This window comes from Volvox carteri, assembly GCF_000143455.1.
Source record: "Volvox carteri f. nagariensis unplaced genomic scaffold VOLCAscaffold_10, whole genome shotgun sequence".
NCBI classification, from domain to species: Eukaryota; Viridiplantae; Chlorophyta; class Chlorophyceae; order Chlamydomonadales; family Volvocaceae; genus Volvox; species Volvox carteri.
In genome coordinates, this window is record NW_003307553.1 from 152,764 (window position 1) to 173,216 (window position 20,453).

The 20,453-nt window shown below is 55.7% G+C and overlaps 3 protein-coding genes across 3 annotated transcripts in view; all 3 read right to left on the bottom strand.

Moving 5' to 3' along the window:
- The window catches only part of VOLCADRAFT_103880 (uncharacterized protein), a gene marked incomplete at its 3' end in the record, with an annotated part of 7,458 nt that extends 1,511 nt beyond the window's left edge, over positions 1-5,947 (bottom strand). Inside the window, exons 1-7 of the mRNA XM_002948497.1 lie at positions 5,539-5,947; positions 4,332-4,434; positions 4,068-4,108; positions 2,898-3,114; positions 1,812-2,098; positions 1,146-1,456; positions 242-426 (exon numbers count right to left, since the gene is read on the bottom strand). Of these exons, the coding sequence (XP_002948543.1) occupies positions 242-426; positions 1,146-1,456; positions 1,812-2,098; positions 2,898-3,114; positions 4,068-4,108; positions 4,332-4,434; positions 5,539-5,633 (1,239 nt within the window). The 5' untranslated portion in view covers positions 5,634-5,947. The remainder of the gene's footprint in view (positions 1-241; positions 427-1,145; positions 1,457-1,811; positions 2,099-2,897; positions 3,115-4,067; positions 4,109-4,331; positions 4,435-5,538) is intronic.
- Positions 5,948-6,783: 836 nt separating this feature from the next.
- Positions 6,784-11,749, bottom strand: VOLCADRAFT_58461 (uncharacterized protein; the record flags this gene model as incomplete). Its single annotated transcript, XM_002948498.1, has 7 exons — positions 6,784-7,293; positions 7,534-7,980; positions 8,287-8,422; positions 8,776-8,972; positions 9,159-10,112; positions 10,304-11,565; positions 11,656-11,749. The coding sequence occupies 7 exons, from the start codon at positions 11,747-11,749 to the stop codon at positions 6,784-6,786; spliced, it is 3,600 nt and encodes a 1,199-aa protein (XP_002948544.1).
- A 4,758-nt stretch (positions 11,750-16,507) lies between these two features.
- Positions 16,508-20,453, bottom strand: part of aoc3 (amino acid carrier 3) — a gene marked incomplete at both ends in the record, with an annotated part of 6,526 nt that continues 2,580 nt past the window's right edge. Inside the window, 8 exons of the mRNA XM_002948499.1 lie at positions 16,508-16,731; positions 17,116-17,224; positions 17,908-18,055; positions 18,386-18,504; positions 18,765-18,818; positions 19,272-19,352; positions 19,784-19,831; positions 20,393-20,422. Of these exons, the coding sequence (XP_002948545.1) occupies positions 16,508-16,731; positions 17,116-17,224; positions 17,908-18,055; positions 18,386-18,504; positions 18,765-18,818; positions 19,272-19,352; positions 19,784-19,831; positions 20,393-20,422 (813 nt within the window). The remainder of the gene's footprint in view (positions 16,732-17,115; positions 17,225-17,907; positions 18,056-18,385; positions 18,505-18,764; positions 18,819-19,271; positions 19,353-19,783; positions 19,832-20,392; positions 20,423-20,453) is intronic.

A 20,453-nucleotide genomic window follows, 5' to 3' on the forward strand; every position in this document is an offset into this window, starting at 1 on the left:
CCGCAACTGCAGCGCCGCCAGGGCCTATCGGAACCATCAGAGGGAGTGACCGGGCCGTGCAGGTCAGGTTAATGGTTTGAGAGTACTGCCAACATGACGTAACCTGAGCCATGTAGTGTTGTGTTGTGTAATGTAATGTAGTGTTGTGTAGTTTTGTAATGATTTGGTGCAATGCAAGGTTGGTTGGTTGATTGGCGACATCCCACCCGAAACTGCTCTAGATGTATATATATTGACCCACCATCAGCATCTGGCCGATTTCAGCAACCGTCATACGCGGCAGGGCGGAGCGCGCCGCGCCCAGAGCCGCCTGCCGCCAGGCCTCACCCAGCGGCGGCAGCAGCGGTGGCGTCCGCCGCCGCCGTTGGCGCTGACGCCTCCTCTGTCCCGTACGCCGCCGGATACCTGACCCAGCGCCGGCGATGGCTGTGGCAGCGACGGTAGCAGCAGTAGCGGTAGTAGCGGCGGAGGCGGTGTGCCGTACTGCTGCGAGTCCAGCGAGGGACGCTACCAGCTGGTCAGGCCGCATAAGCCCCATCTGGCCGGCGCTCTGGGCCTCCCATGCGGCCAGCGTCGGGCCATGGCTGTTGCATGACGTAAAGAGGTAATAAGGAGAGCGTGCACCATGTCTATTACAACAAAAGAACACGCCGTATGTATGTATGTATGTATGCAGTAGGCAGGGTGGGTGGAGGGACGGTGGAAAAAAATAATAAGTGCATGTGCAAATGTCTTGCACTGTTAAGGGATGAAATGAAGGGATGAAATGAATGTGAATCGAATCAGGAATGAAGGCTCCTGGTTCCCAGAGTGGTTAAAGCACCACCCCAGTAGCTGGGCCAGCTGACCATGGCACCGTGGTACCCAGACATCGGCAAACGCTTCGGGAGCTTCGGGTCATACGGAAACTCCCGAAAACAGAAATTGGGTCCCCGAAGCCGGCCGGCTTGCAGAACTAGGATCATACGCCGTATACGAGAATGTCAAACTATTGCAAAAAACGCTTTTTCATTCCGCGGCCTTGTAACAGACATTGTACTGGAAGACAGAAATAGACCCGTTCCTGAAACCAGAAATACCCCGTTTGCCGACGTCTGGTGGTATCTGCCACGACACGAATAACTGCCAACCGATAGATAACTAACCGACAACGAACTTGTCGACTTGCCTGATGCCCATGCGTCCAAGCCCCGAGATCATGCACGTCAGAGCCCGAGGACCGAAAGAGGGCATCTTTGGCAGCAGTGAGCTGCACACCGCCACCACCATGCGGCGGAAGCCCGCGGCGTCCCTGCTAGCGGTGATGGCGGCGGAGGCGGCGGTGGCGGCGGAGGCGGCGGAGGCGGCGGCACCACCCCGACTGGCGCCGGCACCGCTGGGTTCAGCCATCCAGGCAGGAGCCGTCACCGACGGCGGAACCAGCGGCGGTGCCCGCGGCTGCAAGCTGGGTACATGCCTGCAGAGCACCCAGTGGGGAGAGAGGGCGCGTTATGGCAGTGGGGGCGATGGCGGCGGCGGCGGCGCCGCGATGGGAGGTGCACCGGGCCGGACTCGGGGGCCAGAGGTACAGAAAACACGAAACTGATGTGACATTAATGTGCGAATAGTATACCGGTGGATCAAAACAGGGGTAAAGGATGACGTGTAAGGTGTGGCGTATTCGTATAGGGTGTGACGTTGCAGCCGCCGGGACCGTTCTCGGGGCCCATCGGCACGAAGCCCATCCACCAAGTCATCTACGCCGCCCACTCTCTTTTACAGAAGTTGCCCGTCCCAACCCTGCGAACGAAGATCTCGTCGCACTGCCGTACTTGAAAAAGTACGCAGCAGCATGCTGGTCGAATAACGGCAGATACCGCGGCAGTAGCTTGTGTGCCAGCTGCCTGCGCCAGTCCTTGCAGGCCGCCAATCGCGCCACGATCTTTGCTGTCATGCGCGGGTGGGGGCCGTCGGGGCTGTCGAGAAAGAGCTTGCGGCGGCGGCGGAACCCCGCGGGCCCTGACGGCTCCAGGGTGGGGGAGCGGCTGCTGCTGCTGGCGATGTTGGGCGCAGGAAGCCTAGACGTCGATGAGCTCGGCAATGAAGGCGAGGACGAGGTCTGGGATGGAGTGTTGGTGGTAGTGGAAGAGGAGGAGGAGGAGGAGGACAAGGCAGCGATACGCTCCGAAACCGGAATTTCCTTCACTGACGTTGGGTCTGGATTTGGGTTTGCAACTGGAATTGGATCGTGCGTCGGCCCTGGATCCGGATTTAGATTTAGGTCTGTAGCGATTTCTTCCTGTGAGTTGGTGTTCGCGTTCACCCGCCGCGGCCGCTGCTGCTTTTGCTGATCCAGCTGCTGCTGATCCAGCTGCTGCTGATCCAGCTGCTGCTGATCCAGCTGCTGCTGATCCAGCTGCTGCTGATCCAGCTGCTGCTGATCCAGCTGCTGCTGCTGCTGCTGCTGCATCTGCTGTTGCTGCAGCCATCCGTCCTCCGCATCAAGGATCAGCTCCCGAAAGTACTGTGTTGTCGGTGTTGATGTCGGTTTCAAACGGGCAAACCGGGACAAGGGTAAAAGGGAACCCGGCTTCCTATTGTCGGTAATTGAAGTCAACATCCAATCGGGGTTGGGCCCACGACGGCCTTAAGAGTAGGAGCAAGGAGTCTATGAGCCCCAAAGCGCAGCTGACACAGCGGCCTAGAACCCCCTTCACTTTTTCAGTGGACATTTCCTCTCTTGCGTCTCCAGCTTTTACCTGGCGAAGGAAGCTCTTCGTCCCTGGACACAACATCCGAAAATCTAACTTCCCCCATCCTTATACCTCCGGTATCGTATCAACCCCTTCTTACGATTAATCCCGCATGGCCGTGGAGACCTTACCCTACCTACAGGAGCTTGTAGCTGCTGGGCTTACCTCTGCCGCGCGCTTGGGCCGCGGTCGAATCACCGGAGGTTTGGGGGAGCGTGCGAGTCGGCGAGCCTTGTTCACCTCGGCCACATCGCCATACTTGGCACGCTTGCTGGGTTTGCGGGCTGGCAGAGGATTCACATGGGAAGTGGTGCGCTTAAAGGCCTCTGAGCTGGTAATGTGCTCTGGCCAGCCACCTAACATTTCAAGACAGCTTTGGGAGCTGGCAAGGGAGTGAAGATACAGGCACCACAATTGCCGTACCGCACACCAGAGACTCCAACAGTTACGCGCATGCGATGTGTTCAGGTGGTTATCACGACGTTTTAACAAGGCATGGTGGAAAGGACATAAGCATGAGCCGCCCTGTGGTCAATATCATTGGGTGCGCGACTGAAACTTTAGAATCCCCGGAGTCCCCGGAGTCATCATGATTGTTCACTTATTTGGGATGTCAAGCGATGGATAAGTAATCCAGAGTTGAGCTAATCTAGGTAAATGCTTTCGCATGATAAAAATGAGCCCCTGGATGTTTCCTATCAGCCGGCACTCTAATTGTCGAACCAATGTATCCACAATTTGTATTGCTTAATGCCTGTAAATTCCGAAGAGAAAGGAAAGGTGGAGTAGTGTATTCCGTTGTTCGTTAGGTTTTCGCATAAGTGAAGGATTGCATGATTGCTTCTAGCATTTGTGTAGGCCTCGGATGAGTTACGCAGGAGCATGGGTAAGTACATTCAAGGGTGTTTACAGGAGGGTAGGGGGCCATAGGATTAGACAACCAATAAGGGTAGGCCTCATGCTCCAGTACGCTCATCCTGCGATTTTGTGTGACTCGGAAGTGTAGTCGATGGTAAGCAACCATGCATTGGATAGCTGCCACCGTCAACAGGACACTAGACTCTAACTGACGAACAGCAAACAACAAATGGCCTCCGGACACGACTTCGGACGTTCTTTGTTTTTTTCGGAATTTGTCATGAGTGATCCAAAATGTTTGCCAAAGTACCCTATCAGGACGGGATCCGATATTTCTAAGATACGAGTAAGACGAAGCACCGACACTAAGCGCGACCAAGCGTTTGAACCTATTCAATCATCCCCAATAGTGCGATGAAGCATCCAGCTGTTGTGGTAGTAGCTGTAAATAGAGCTGTTGTCAATCATGCTGCTTACATTCCCTTGCGGATCGGAAACTGCTGCCAGATCTTGCCCTTCTATGAAGACGGCACGAAGCGGGGGCACTTGGTTACATACAGGAGAAAGGGTTCACAATGCATTTGTGCGTCTGGGCATTCACTGGTATAAGACGACCCATTATTTCACTTATACAATACTCTTTAAGAATCTACAAATGCGAACGCCGTGTATTGCACTTGCTCGTGTTCAAACACAACAGATCACCAAAAGCAACGACAACGTTACGACAAACAGACGAACCATGGCGGGGAAGCCCTGGCCCGCGTGAGGCGGTGGTAACACGGCAACAATATTATGGCCAAGCCTAAAGCACATACATACACCGAAACAAGCCGGAAAAGGACTGGGCAACACAACAATCAGCAGCAGCAGCAACACCAGCGGCAGTCGCGCAGATAACAGCGCAAAGCAAACAGCGCATAGCGCCATGTTCAACTCACACCTCCCTGATTGGATTGGGGAATGGGTGGGGCGGATTATAGGTCCTAGGGGGAAAATTACCACCGTTGTCAAACGAGCTACAGACAACGAGCTAGAGAGCTGATTGATTATTAAGAACGCACACATGGCCCCGCTACTACATCGCCGGTCCCGACACGTCGAAATGGACAAATAAACAAATGAGAGCAGCGACACATGGCGCCGGCGCCCTGATCCAATGCAACCTGATCATACAGCTTAGCGCGCAGCGGCAGAGGCTCCAACCTTCTTCACTCGCAAGTTATTCTAGCGCATGAAGCAGCACAGCTCATAGCCGTAAGGCTCCAAACCAAATCCAACAGGCACGTAACAGCCTCCATGCAGCAAACAAACGCCGTGCAAGGACCCCGCCGCAAGAAAAGATTAATCCCGTTTTACGTGCGTTGCCCAAAACCATCGATTGTCTTCTTAGGTTTTGAGCACTCGCTTCACGTCGTTAGCCAACAAGGACTGCAACGGGCTCATTCCAGCTGGGGCCGTACGTGCTGCTGCGACCGCGGGACGGAGAGCGCCCAGGACCCGCTGAACCGCATGCAGGCATACATACGTACACATATACATATGTACGCAGCCGGAGGGCTCGTACACTCGCCAGTCCTCTATCACCGTGAGGTCTCAACCACACCATCAACTGGGCAACCGGATGCAGAACGGGACAAGCTTTTCTTGGAAAGGTCATTGTAGGACTGGAAATGCACAAAAACTCAGGGGTCCCTAACAGACTCGCTGCCTGCCAGACAGCTTGACGGTGTTGATTCACACAGCGGCGGCACCGCGCGACTTGGTTCGCCATTTGCCACATACACACACACATGCACACATACACACGTGCATCAGACATCTTAACTTTCTCTACAAACACAACATTTAGCTCAACTACCAACAAATTCATCTCCGGCGCCACCAATTCCCCCGAACAAGGGCCACAGGAGAGGCCACCAGCTCCGTCTCTTGCCACCGGCCGTACCTCCGCGCTCCAAACAGCCAATCACCGTTTCGCCATCCATTGCCATTGCCGCCCTCCTCGCAATCGCGAGGGGAAAAAAGGTACTTGAAGAACATACCATACAAGTACTAGTAAAGCCCATCTTCGCCTCCCCAAACGTCCATGCCATGCATTGACAATGATGCATGCAGAATACATCATCATATACAGACACCCTTCAACCTTCATTCACGACCTCGACCAGGCAAATAAGCAGAGTCATCCCCTCCCGAACGTTACCAGCACCCACTAACGTCGTATCACAGACCGCCGGGCCAGCCCAGAGGAGGAACCCTTATGCTATTCACTGTCGCCACCCCGCGATGCATTGACCTTGTCACGGTCAACACTCGAAGGAGAGCACAGCGCAGCTAATCAGGATCGGCAACCGACCTCGCCCCCAGTAATTAAAGAACAGAACGGAAGGAAAAGAAAGCCCGTAGCCTATAGCTGCCCCCCAGTAACCGTGTCGGCAGCAGCTGCAGCCAAGCCCACTGCCACATCCTCGACCCTGGTCATGAAATCATCCAGCCGCCAGCCAATGCCGCATTTTCAACTCGTCACCCTCGATGGCATCACACGAAACACCCTGAGAGACCATTACGCACCCCAGAAGTACAGCCGCGCCTGTGGAAAGACGCGCGAGAATATCGAGCACAACGGGCTGTACTACCCGCGAGGTGAGGGCGGGATGTCCAAATTTGAGCATTTAAGCAGAGCCAAAAGCTGTGGTCACGCCTAGAAACATCCTTCCACAGCATCCTGCCCTGAAGCAACGTTGCTCTATGCTTGCTGCACACGCCTTCCTTTCTTAGCTTAAGTAGTGCCCAGAGACCAAACAGTCATTAAAACGAATACGCAGCTAGGTGGCTTAATCCACCTATAGGTGCGGCTGCGAATCTCCACGTCATCGGATTACAGAACAGGTTTTTCCCCCAAATCCCAGTTCTGAAGCGGCAGAAGCGATCCGGCCCTCCTCTACAGTTCTCATGGCCGGCATCAGGGTAACGCAGTCCCTAATCCCTAATCCTAACCACAAATTAGCTCTCGATCCTCGAAAATTGCCGACCCAATCCCGTACATCCTCCATGCCAGGCAAAGCACAAAACCGTTTCTTTCACATCATTAGATGGCCTTTGGAAGCGCGAGGCTTAAAAAGGCCACTATGACATCACTCCAATCATCTTCGACATGCAGCGAACTCAACCTTCCTACGCTCTTGATGGATCACGCCACCGCCAGGATGCGGTTGCCATGGCAGCCTTGGCATAACGCAGTGATGGAGAAGACAGTACTGTGCTGCCGCGAGCTGCACACTTCACCCGAGTCCGAGCGCAGCGTTGGGCGCGCTGTGCCGCAGCAGCACCCGCCACACCTGTCCGCTGCACCCGTGCACTCCGCCTCCATGCACATTCGCCGGCGGCCACACTCGTTGCATGACGCCATGATAGAGAGTAGCAGGGGCGGCAATGTGCAATGGCACATTTCACACGGGTCTAGCTCCGCACAGCAGCCGTTTTTGGCTGCAGTAGCAGTGTTATTGTGGCCATGGCCTCGAAGAGCTGGTTTAACATCCTCATTCTCCTCGGCCTTGCAGCCCATCACCATGGCGGCTGCGTTGGCCCCGCAGCGGCTGCGGCGGCCAGCCGGTTGCGCACCGGCTCCCACGGCATTGTTGGCACCTGCATGCTGGTCGATCTGATGCAGGCCGCCCAAGATCGCCATAAGGCTATCAACCTGCAGCGGGTGAGCGCGCAGGCAAAGCACCCAGACCGTAAGCGTCATGACTGCGCGAGCACTGAGCTCGGAGCTTCGCACGTGTGCCGCCGTAACACCGGCAAGGCCAGAAAGCGCTTGTATGGACAGCACATGAGCATAGGTACAAAACAACACATGGCACGTCACAATGGAGCATCCCACATGCGGCCAAAGATCCACAATCTCGGATTGCATGTGCGCGCCTGCCTGATACCGTACCTGGTAGTGGCCCATTTGGAACGCCAGGTGGAAGGGTGTGACGCCGTTGTCCGACTTAAGGTGCGTAAACGCCGCTGGCCAACCGCAGTGATCCAGAAGCAGTAGCCCCACGCGCGCGTCGTCCAGCATCGCCGACAGGTGAAGCGGCGTGATGCCCGCAGGCCCCGCCGCATCCACACGCCATCGGTAGCCATGGCTGTCACCCCAGGCCAGCATGCCAGCCAGCAAGGGAATGCTTCCGCTGCGCACGGCCCGGTGTAACAGCGTTAGACCTCGCTTATCGCCCGAAGACGAGCTGGCACTCGAGGCCGATGACGGCACGGAGGCGGCGTGGATTGCTGCCACCATTTCAGAGGCGCACGAACAGCGGGCGCAGGCTAGGGGCAGCACAGCAGAGGCGACGGCGGCCCAGCCCATGTCGCAGGCGATAGCTAGTAGGCGACGTGCCTGGGGGAAGAGGGGTTTATTGGCACAACGGGGCGGAACACGTCGGGAGCTGGTGCAGGCGGCGGTGCTCGGCAGCAGATACAATAAGAGGAAACGGAAACCAAAATTACGCAAATAGTCTGCTTGCACCAGCACTCCATATGTGCGACCGCCTGCTGGGGAACAACCCAGTGCAGCGCACGGCGGTCCGTTGTGGCCGGATGGCCCCCTGCATTGGGGTCTTTCTAGGCCTCGCGCTGTAATACTTATCACTACTACCTGAAACCTGAAACCAAAATTTTACGCAGCGCCGAGGGCATGACGTACCTTCAGCGCGATGGCAGCATGCGGCAGCTGAGCACCCGCGCCCTGCTCCCCAGCAATGTGCTGCAACACGATGGCCATGTCCTGCAGCATCAGCTCGACAGTTTCCTGGCTCAGCGGGCCGTAGCGGACATCCAGCCTGCATGGCAGGACATAACGAGGCGGAAGACGATAAGAGTCGGAATCTTGCCTTGCTGAGGAAAAGCGAGCAAGCACGCACACGCACCATATTCTTCGATGCGTCCAAAAAAAATGCTGCATAGGACATAGAGCCTAATAATCATCCTATTCGTCCCGAAATTTGTCGAAACGTACTCAACAGGAGAGGTGTAAAGTAGCAAGATATTAAGCCAAGTCCAAAAGGACACCCAATAACCTCCATCCGTCATGGAAGTGCCTTGACCAATGCTTTCGCATCGTCACCAGCTAAGGCAACATCCTATCCCCCTTCATCTTTCCCGCAGGCAAAGCCCGACATCCTCACAGCCTCACTTGTTAATTTCCTCCACCAGCGCCTCATTCCGCGCCACCAGCATCTGCTTGGCGGGGCTGAGGTAGGCGCCACGCATCAGTTCAACCCACACAGGGCCACACAGCTCCGGCAAAGGCGGCAGACGCACGATGGCTCGGTGCGCCGATAGCGGCTGCATGTGCGCCTTCAGGTGCTGAGCGCCCCAGCGCACAATGACCTGGTACAGGGTGCAGGCAACCAAGCCGAGTTATAACCTTAGGACTTCAATTGGGCAATCCTAACGACAGAAACATACCCACTCGATTCGCATTCCAGCATCCATATCGGATACCCATGTCCCCTCTAGGAGGCCTGCTCATCTCTTTGCCCATCTATGCACCCACGTCCCCTTGCCTACACTCACCAAGCAATTTGGCGCGTCCAGGTGCTGTCCGTGCAGTTTGAGCGTTACGGGCTGGCCTGCCACAGCCGCCAGCGGCCCAAGGCGTCGAATGACGGGGAACCGCCCATCACCGTTGGCACTCGCTGCGTCACACGACACACGCCCGTCGCGAACCAGCATAATGTCTTCGTGCAGCTGCAGCGTGTACATGCCAGTGTGCCAGAACGGGCAGCCCGTACGCGTCAGCAGATGCTGTGCCAAACTGCCAAGTGCTCCCGGTGCCATCGCCTGCGCCTCGCCCGCTTCGTCAACCAGCATCTGCACCGTCAGAAACACGCAGCCCGGCCGAATGGAGGCCTCCATGCCTGCTGGCGCCGACGCCAGCCAGCTGTTGACCTGGTTTCGGAGATCTGAGGGCAGGTCGGCTGGCGTGCGGTTGAACAGCTTCATGGACAGGCGGATCAGCCTGTGCTCGCTCTCGAAGGCCGGAGCGAACTCATTGCGGGCACCCATAATGTCCCGGGCCAGGGCATAGGTACGGGCCTGGTCCGAGCCATCGCTTGACGAATCAGCGGGGCTGCCGGAACCCAGGCCCACCCCCAAGCCCAACCCCGGCGCAGGGTGTGATGCGGGCAAGGCAGGGTGCGTTGGTACTCCCAGCAGCAGACGCAGCGCGTGGAGCTGCGAAGGGTTCTGCATGAGACACGTCAGTAGCTTGCCGACATCGCCGTCAAAGGAGGCAGTAGCGCCGCCGTTGGCGGCAGCTGCAGCGCCGCATCCGACGGCGCCAACGGCGAATGGGTCCACGGCCGCGGACTTGCCCTTGGCCTGTTCAGCCTGAGCGCGGCGGCGCCGCCGGGCGTTGTGCTTGGAAAGCTGGTCACGGCAGCTCTTGCGGTTGCCATCAAAGGCGGTCAACTCGTGGAAGCGACCGCACTGCTGGCAGAAGCGCTGCAAGCGACCGTCCTTCATTACCTGCGGAAATTACCAGGGTGCACGAGAGACATGGGCAGGGCCCATCGTCACAAAGTAAGCAGCTCAACACTTCGTAGCACAGAGCACCTAGCGAAAGGAACCATAGCAGAGAAAATAAATACGAATCGCTGAACCTCCGCGCGAAGATCCCGAATTCCCAATCCCGCAGCCATCCCAGCCAGCTGCCTCACCTGCTGCAGTTTAATGTGCACATCGCAGATACGGTACCGCTGGTGATACTCCTTCAAACCAGACAAGTCCTTGCCGCAGCCGGGCACCTGACAAACCATGAGGCCGTTGTCATCGCCCACATCATGCAGGGCAATCACATCACCCAGGTACTGGTGTTGCTGATGGTGCGCGCCATTGCCGCGGTTATTGCCCAAAGGGCCGCGACGACCAACCTCATCCTCATCCTCACTGTCACTGATGGCGAAGTCCGAAAGGTCGCCGCCCACCATAGCGCCATCGGCGCCACGGCCGCCAGTTGCACCCGTCTGATGGGCCTTATTGGGTAGCGGCATGCTAGCCTTATTTGAGCTGTCCGCCTGCTGCCTGCCGCCGCTGCAGGTAGGGCCGCCGCCGCCGCGGTTGCCGCTGCAGCACAGCGCCTTGGCATTGTCAGCGCTACCCTGCAGCGAGCTGGTCTCCCCCGAGGAGCCCAGCGCGGGCGATGGCACGGACGAAGGCGGCAGCGCCATGCTGGCCTGCTGCTGGAATACACCCGAGGGCGTTGGAAAGCCAGATGCCGGCATGGACAGCGCCGGAGCACACTGAGCGTGTGAACCTGGGAAAGGCTGCATGGGCATACTGGGCATCTGCAGGGCCATCGGCTGTATACCCCAGCCCATGCCGGCCAGAGGACGACCAGTGCCGCCTGTCATGCTTGTGAAGAAGCCGGGCATGTCCACGGCTGCCGCCATAGCCGCTGCAGCAGCTGATGCAGCTGGAGAGCTCATATCGCCCAGCCCAGCCCAACCCATGCCAGCCGGCAGTGCCATGCCCATATTAACATTAAGCATTTGTGGGCCGGTAGCTGCTACTGATGCGGCTGCGGGAACAGCCGCAGGCGGGACCATGGCACCCGGGCCATGGCACATGCTGCTCACTGCGCAAGTCTCAACAACTGCTTTCTGTGGAGCAAGGCTGTTCATAGCGGCTTGAAGTGGCCCCGTCAGCTGCTGCATTGCCTGAGTCTGGTTGGGCGTGAAACTGCAGCAAGCTGCTGCCGCAGCAGGGGGCTGGCCACCAGCACGAATGCTACCACTCGGCCCTTGGCAACATGCGCCTTGCTGTGCCTGTTGTTGGGGCTGTCCTTGGGCCGCGGCCGTGTTGTCTACCTTGCGCCGCTTCAGGGCCTGGCAGCAAGCAACGTTCGGCGTCTCCTTAGGCGCGGCGAACATGTTGAAAGGATCCCAATTCCAATCTTCCACAGCCCATGTTTGGTCGTCTCCTGTAATTATTTGATACCGAGGAGGAGGACGGAGGTCACTTCTTGCGCGATATAAGCTTAGCAGTTGTGGGGAAACTACCAAGTTCTCACCTTGCAACAGGAACGGATCCAAATCACTGCTCGTTATAGAGTTTGTCCGCTCCGACCCCGCGCCCTCGTCGTTAAATAAGTTGGCAAGGTCCATGATCGAAGACGCTGCAGGAGGGTTGAAATTAAGCGTTCCAAACTATCAGAATGATTGTAAGCCTGGCCTTAAAAGGTCCAACAAAAGAGAGGCCATGAAGGACGCTCCTTAGGGCCTCATCGGTGCAACTGTGAGCAACTCCAGAGTTGCTGGTCAGAAGCATAAGGCACCGGACACAAACCCTTCGCGACTGCAAGCCTAGCGAATTGATTAAGAATGGAGAATCCTACCTCAAAAGCGTCTTATCAAAGTGGCAAGCGTACCTTTGCAAACGAAAGACCGTGGGGCTCGCCGCGCTCTGCAAGGGTCCCCCAAGACACGATGCCACGAGCTCCTCCTAAGGTTCAAACAGCTTTGCTAAATATTGTATCTGTAACTAAAATGGAGGCCACCAAATGCTCGGACGCTGAAAGGAAACGTCTCGGAAGGTGCCCCCGGAGCTGAGTGTCCGTAAAGGTAGTGAGACAGCTAAGGCTTCCCTGCCTCAGAAAACATGTAGTTCTGAGCCACAGATATTGCAGCGAGGGCGCCTAGACAAAATTCCGCTGGGCACTCCATTTTTACGGCACCCATTACGGTATCGATTACCACTGACGAAATCTTTCCCAGGAACCATGCTTGGCACTATTGAAAAAAATCTATGCAATGGTCGTGCAGCTAAGAACATCTTACGAGCCTAGGGGCAGTCAGCAGTCAGCATGTCTGCCGGCTGAAGTGCGTCTTACACTTTACTCCCCAAGCCACCTGCCAGTGTGGACCAGAAGTAGTATATGAAAACGTATAGCTAGCTCTGGGACTATATGGTCGAAAACTAACAGGTTTCGGTCGACGCTTTCCTTCCGCAGGAATCAATTTATTACGCCGTGACAGAAACAGGCTCCCAAGCCAAGGCAACCATCTCGAAATCTCACCCCCGGACACTGTCCCACGCTCTCCAAGTAGGGTTTGCTTTTCACAGTACTGTACGGTCGTGACGAGTAACACGTCGCTTGTTAACTTCATATTTGGCAGTATTGGCAGTCCAGCCTGGCCCCTAGGTACCTGCCTACCAGTTGCAATACACGGCATGACCCTCACATCTGTCAGCGTGAGAACTAACAGGATGCTTCTCACAGGTGTGAGCGACCCCCCCGCAGCCACGTCCATAGGCTGCAGGAGGTTGGTACAAGCTCGGGAAATACTCTCCCGCAACTCAACCAACTCGGCGTCAAGGACAACAGCCTTCTTCGCTTTTTCTGAAGGCGCGGTGCTTACTTCCCCCAAATGACCCTATGGGATATCAGACAGCTTCCCTGTGGCTGGATCCCGCGCACATTCCCTATGGCATACATCAGGCCGGTTCCGGCACATTAGCCACCCTACCGGCCCAGTTACCGAGATGACCATACCTCGGTTACTGGGCCAGTAAGATTACCGGATGGACCATTAGCCAGTAACCGTACTCGGTTCCACATATTCCAAATTCCACCACTCCCGGTCGGCAGTAAGAGGGGAGGGACATCACCCGCTGCATATCACCAAAGGCCTTCTTGTCGCTTTCTGTAAGGAAACCGCGCAATGCCCTCGCCCTCTCGTCACACGGGGCCGCGCCTTATATAAGCCTCCTCTTAGCCTCATTAATGCAAGTGCACCGCCACCTAGAAATAAGGGCTGCAGCTCTGTGCTCTCCACACACCTTGAAAATCAGGAGAGGTTTGTAACCACACAACAATATGATGTTGTTACAGGGTGGTAACCCGGGAACCTCCGGGAGCAGAAGTCAGGCCTTAACTTTTGCCGGCCACCTGCCTATCAGTATGTTGAGGACGCACCCCAGATAGAGGTACGACAGCCGTACCTTCAGATCGACACCACCACATGTGGTACCAACAAACTGTAAGACGACGTCGCAATCCGGGCACAGTGGAACTAACTCTGGCCCGACATGGTGCTATCAGAGTAAGATCAGGCTGGGGACCTGGCCCCTTCCACACACACCTTAATATTAGCAAGTCCAGTATCTGGACACACCTGCAAGTGCACGGCATCGTCCAAAGTAGTTTAGAATACTGTAATCACTGCTTTCCCGGGAAATGCTAACACGGCCACACGTGGCTCTATCACGCGACCGAGTGGGCGCCATTGAAGGCACACACCTCTTAAGGTGTAGGTGTAAAGCACACACATACATACATACATATATACACACATACACTTATCACTCCTTTATCACTTTGCTTTGTCTGAATTGCGAGGTAGGATGGTGCTTATAGGCGATCTGGCAGTCCTTGAGCCCTCGGCTCGTATTGGGCGGTTTGCAGGTACGAGGGTACGCACCTCCACGACCATGTAACACACACACATACTTAAAACAAACAAGCACGCGTGCCGCCGGAGAGAAACCCAGCCATTATCCGTTATTGAGCTGCCTGCCGTTCGTCAAGACATGGGAGCTGAAACAGCGAAAAGTGGCGAGCTTGGGCTTGGGGCTATCTCAACTGGCGGCAACGAGCAAAACCCGACACCATACGCCTGGATGGGTAAAACCATCCGAACGCAGGGCGATATCATATATGGTCTGAGCGGCGGCGGGCCATATATGTATGACTGACTGTAGGTGCTACTCGAACTGCACGTGCTGATGGAATGTCGTGGTTACGAGCCGCTAAGGCTGTGTTCCCTACAGATGTAGGTACATATGTGCAGCGTTATGGGGTCCTTTGATGCGACCAAGCTGGGAAGCCAACTGGTGTGCAAATTCAAATTCACGAGAGCGCGGAAGGAGATCTTACGGGAATAATCAATTTCAGGTTGTTATTCCAGGCTTCAAATTGTCCTTCCTATATGTGCGCCCCCTGATCCCCCTGGCGGAACCGTTGCGCGGGGAAACACATGTTGCTGGCATATGTAACGATACTCGCAAGGAATGAAGGGCCTTACGGGTCCGCTACAAAAGGATTGCAAGTACCTGATTACCTTTTGATCAAAAGCAAAAGGACTTCGAAGGGGACCCTCCCGGCCGCCACCCAGAAACACGTGCGCGGCTGCTCACCAATACGGCAAAACACACACGCATGCACCTCCAGCCATCACGGTGCGTGGAAGCTCACAGCATGTACGGCATCATAACACAGCAGAGCATCTCCTCCCTCCCGAGGCTGTTACAAGAGTATTAGTAAAAGCAGCCACACCCGGGACGAATAAAGCTGGTAGTGCGCCCAACATCTTTACCTAACGACAGTCGGAAAGGCTGCGAGCGCTCCTTCTCCTCGGCCCTAAAAACGAAGCAAGTGCACGCGCATACAAATACACAGATGACGCGGCGAATTAACACACTAATAAACCCAGTGCAATGCGCCAATTTCGTACTCATACATCTGCTACTTTAACGTCTGGTCAAGTTTTTATATTTTTGATGCTGAACCCAACAAAACCTACACTCTCGCACGACCTGGGGTGCCGGCAAGGACAGCTCAAAACACAACCCGCGGAAACGGAAATCAGTTGTCAGTTGTCCAACAAGTCTGAAATGGTCTTAAAACTGTGGAAATGGGATCCACAGCGAGATCCAAACACAAACAGATTCACTCATCAAGGTACACCCACACATCACGTAGCTCATGAGGAACACATATGCGCCGCCCGCCTTTGTGGGCCCCTTCTATAAATATATATACTTCCAGTACAACTCCTTCGCGGATTGCCTAGAGCGTATCCACAGTCGCTCTCATCCTCCCACATCAAACGACAAGCACAGCTTTTGAACTGGACACGAGCAACCTCCCGCAGACGTTGACGAGCACACAGGAAAAACAAAAAGTCGTACGCGCCAGTTTTGCGGGTGTTTAACACGGCGGCAATTGCCATGGAACGAAAGGTGTGGGAGGAAGTCTTGTAAATTCCTCACAGCCCTATCACCCCGGGGCATTCCCACGCGTCGACAGGTCAAATCATAAGTCCTACGCGCCATCATCTTACGCATTCAAAACATAGCGCAAACAGCAAGGTGCACTTCCCCCTTGCGAACGTCGTCCTACTACCGCCTTTTTAACCTACATATAAAGCCGCCTCGCCGGCCTTGAGAATTCAAAAAGGCATTGCAGATACGGCACAATCCACACAATCTGGATCCTGAATTCGTACAGAACAATCCCATTCAGTAAAACAACAACACGCGTAAAAAGTTCAAAGCAGCCTACGAGGCATATAAACTATATCAAAGCTTTTTTTATCAGCTCATGGTTTATTATTGGCTGTAAAATAAATTCACGGTGTCGACAGGAGGTCCCTGTGTGGGCAGACGAGTACCTGTGCGGTGTCAGCTATCCATCCGGATCCATCCAACCGGATCCATCCAATTGGATCCATCCATCCATCCGGATCCATCCATCCATCCATCCGGATCCATCCATCCATCCAACCGGATCCATCCATCCATCCAACCGGATCCATCCGGATCCATCCATCCATCCAACCGGATCCATCCATCCATCCAACCGGATCCATCCATCCATCCACCTGCATATACTTTAAACGTCCACATCACGCCGCCGAGCAGAAAACACGTTGAGCTACCTCCCAAGTCTTTCCCCCCCCCCATCCACACATTCCGCCACCGCACAGTGCTTACCCATACACTTGACGCAGCCTTCATTGCAGCAGCAGCAGCAGCACTGAGGAGGTTTGATTTGAGGCGCCTTGCTTTCCCCAGCTTCCACCCAGAGTCCTAATGCCGCAAAGCAAGAAACGCGCGCGCACGAGAGCCGCCGCGAGCCGTCATCACGCCTGCACCGGCGGCGCCGCGGCCTCCACCGCCGCCACGGCGTCAGCCTTGACGGCAACCTCCTCCCGGGCCTTGTCACTGCCGCCGGTCACGGCCCCGCCCTCTATCCCCAGCTCCTCCTCCAGCGTGCTGACTGGGCCCTTGAACCACTTGTAAGCCCCGTACACTGGAAAGTAGTACCAGATGAGAGATAGGGCAAACGTTGCCAGCAGTGTAACGCCTGCGAGGGTGTGCGTGTACGTGTGTATATATGTGCGTGTATATATAAGGAAAGGGGGTAAGGCCCTCGGAAGGGCCCCCCTCTATCCCTCCCTCCCTCGCCCACGTCCCTACACACCACGCCTTACATAATCAGGCAACCACGCGCAGCTCCCCTCCATCGCAATCCCCTCTTCACACACACATACACACACGCACACACACATACACACACGCACACACACATACACACACACGCACACACACACGCACGTACCCGCATAGTTGAGGTTGGAGGAGGCCGTGGGGTACTCGGTCGGCAGGGAGAACACCACCACGATGAAGCCCACCCAGAGGGTGGCCACGACCCCGATGGGGTAGGCGGCCCAGCCCAGGTGAAAGGGACCGGGCTGGAAGCGGCGGGCGCCCCAGGGCAGGATGCGCGCTGTGGTCGGCGCCACGTAGGCAATATTGAGGGCAATGGTGGACAGAGAGATGATGGCGGTGAAGGCCTCCTGTGTGGGGAAGGATATTACGACGGGAAGGATATTACGACGGGAAGGATAGTACGACGGGAAGGATAGTACGACGGGAAGGATAGTACGACGGGAAGGATAGTACGATGGGATGGATAGTACGATGGGATGGACAGACATACACACATACATGGGAAGGACATATGTATGTCTGTAAGGATGTGAACATGTGTGGTTAGGTAAGTGAGTGCGTGTCTGTGGAGGGGGGAGGGGGGAAAGACGAACCACACGCGATTGAAGCTGCTGCCAGGGCAAGATAGGGGGGAGAGGGGAAGTAGGAATCACACGATGTGAGAAAAGAAAAGATTCAGAAATGAGCTACTGACTGACTGACTGCGGGAAGGCGTCCAAAGTCCGAAGGAACTGCCCCCCCTAGGGAGTGAGTCCGCTAAGCGATGAACCCTTGGCGACCCGGGGTCGGGAAGTAAAGCCCCATTACGTTACCGACATTTTTTGTGGTATAATCGTGTGTATGTGTATGGGGGAGGAAAGACGAACCACAAACGAGTGAAGCTGCTGCCAGGGCAAGAGTGCACCAGTGTATGGGGAGGGCAAGGTGAGAGGGTTGAGGGGGGGATTGTATGGCGAAGAGGAAAGGCTGCCAGGAAACGCCCCAAGCACCCAGGATCCCGCCGCGCAGCCACGACTGCCGACCCACCCACCTCACTCCCCAGCATGGGCAGCCCCAGCAGGAAGGCCGCAAAGACAGTGCCCCACACCGCAATCAGCGGGCCCTTCACGGTCTTGTTGTACTTGATCCATAGCCAGGCAAGTGGCACGGCGCGGTCGCGGGAGTAGGCGAACAGGATCCTGCAGCAGTACCAGCACAGCACCAGCACAGCAATAACAATACCAGGAGCAGTAGTAGGAGGGTAGGAGCAATAGCAGCAGTCGCAGGGGCAGTAGTAATAGTAGGAGACGAGGAGGCGCGAATTGGGGCGCCGTGTAAGAGGTACGGTGTGCGGCGCGAGCGGAAGAAACGCAACGGGGATTCACTTTCTGACGTGTGGGGAGCTAGGTAGGTAGGTAGGGCTAGGTAGGTAGGCAGGTAGCTGCCGTGCCGTGTCGTGCCGTGCCGTGTCCTGCCGAGCAAAACCCACACACACACACACCCATCCCCCTCGTCATCCGCCTCCCTACCTGGACACGTACGTCACGGTGGAGTGCGCACAAAAGTAGATACCCCCCAAAGGAATCATGAGCATGATGATGCCGCCTGTGCCGCTGCCGGTGCGCTGCTTGAATGCATTCCAGAAGATCTGGAGTGATGAAAAGTGGAGGTAGTTGGAGGGGTTGTAGTGGCAGTTAATTCAGTTAATGCACTTGAGGTTAGATGGGGCCCTCCATAGGGGGGAAAAATCCGCCAAGGGAAAATTAACCGCGGGGCATGCATGTGGTTACAGTTCATGCACATACAGATGCACATACAGATGCACATACAGATGTGCATACAGACGCACCGTGGTCCCAGCCCGGGCTTCCCTTCCCCCCCACACCCTACACTCGCTCACGCACCCACCTGGGCAATGGGATCTCCGTTGGCCTCCGACGGGATGGTGCCCAGACTCAGCACCTGTGATACAGAGGAGGGCCAGATGAACGTTCCGGGGCGCAAAGTCTTAACGATATAATAATACAACTAAAGCCGCGAAAAGGAAGATGATTGTCGTGAAATGACGTAGATATTGTCAGAAACGGTCATGTCCTATGCAAATAAATAAATAAAATTAATTAATTAATGTAAATGTAAATGTTAGCAAATTTAATATTAGTGTAAATAAGTAAATTAATATTAGTGCAAATGTAGTGTTAGTGTAAATAAATAAATAAATTAATTAATGTTAGTGTTTTGCATTTTAATTATTAAATTCAGACTTTCAAATTTTTATATTTTTTCTTAAACTGCAAAAATTCGGATCCGACACACAATCCGACACACAGGCGGCACTCCACACAGTCCACTAAGCCCCTCAACCCAAGTTGGAGCAGCTGCCTCCCCCCTTCTCCCCCCTCCCCATCCGCCCACCTGGTTGAGATCTGAGACGCAAAACAGCAGGGACAGCACCCAGGACCAGCCCACGAAAATCATAAACACGACGCCCAGAATCTGATCCGGAAAGAGCGTGAGAGACGGGGAGGGGACGACGGGGGGGGAAGGGAGGGGACAGGCAGCAGATGAAACAGGGAGTGCCGTACAAATAGTACAGCCTGCCTAAAAATAGAAAATCCCTGTGTGGTCGGCCGTTGCAGCCACACACAACTGCCCCGCCTGCAAGCAACACATACACACGCATGCACACACATACACACACACACGCACGCGCACACACAACCGGGGCCCCCTGGTGAGCTCTTGTACACAACACACAATACGAAACAATACGTCACCACATGTCACTTAGATTCGACGGGTAAATTAAACACCCTCCTCCCGCACCCCCAAACACAAATATACACACACACTCTCTCACAATGCCCCAGGGCGCCGCCATCGAGGCGTTGGTGCTTTCCTCCGACATGTGCGCGGGGCCGTCGTACCCCGTGAACGAGTAGGCGGGAAGCAGCAGCCCCAGGATGAACACGTAGCTGGGGGCCCCCGGGCGGGGGGGGGAGGGGGGTAGATACATAAGGGAGGTGTCAGGGACAGGGAGATGGTTTTTAAGAGGCTGCAGGTCTCTTTAAAGAATGTTGCTAGCCGTTTGTGCCGGGAGCCCCACCTCCCTCTTCCTCCTCCACACCTCCCTCCCCTCCCACCTCCCTCTTCCTCCTCCACACCTCCCTCCCCTCCCACCTCCCCTCCCTCCACACCTCCCTCCCCTCCCACCTCCCCTCCCTCCACACCTCCCTCCCCTCCCACCTCCCTCTTCCTCCTCCACACCTCCCTCCCCTCCCACCTCCCCTCCCTCCCTCCCTCCTCCCTCTTCCTCCATCCTTCCTTCCCTTCCCACCTCCCTCCCCTCCCTCCCTCCATCCTCGCCCCCGTACAATGGGTTGTGTATGCCGCTGTCCGCCGCTGGTCCGCTCTCAAACTTCCGAAACACCCAATTAGTTGTGGCATGTTCCACGGTGATACAGGGAATGGCGATGATGACGATCAGCGCCCCCACGATGGTCCACCAGGCGCCCAGCTCCGTGTATGAAGCCCACGTGCTCGAAGCGGAGGGAGTTGATGGTGGCCTGGAGGAGGAGTGGAGGGGGGAAAGGTGCA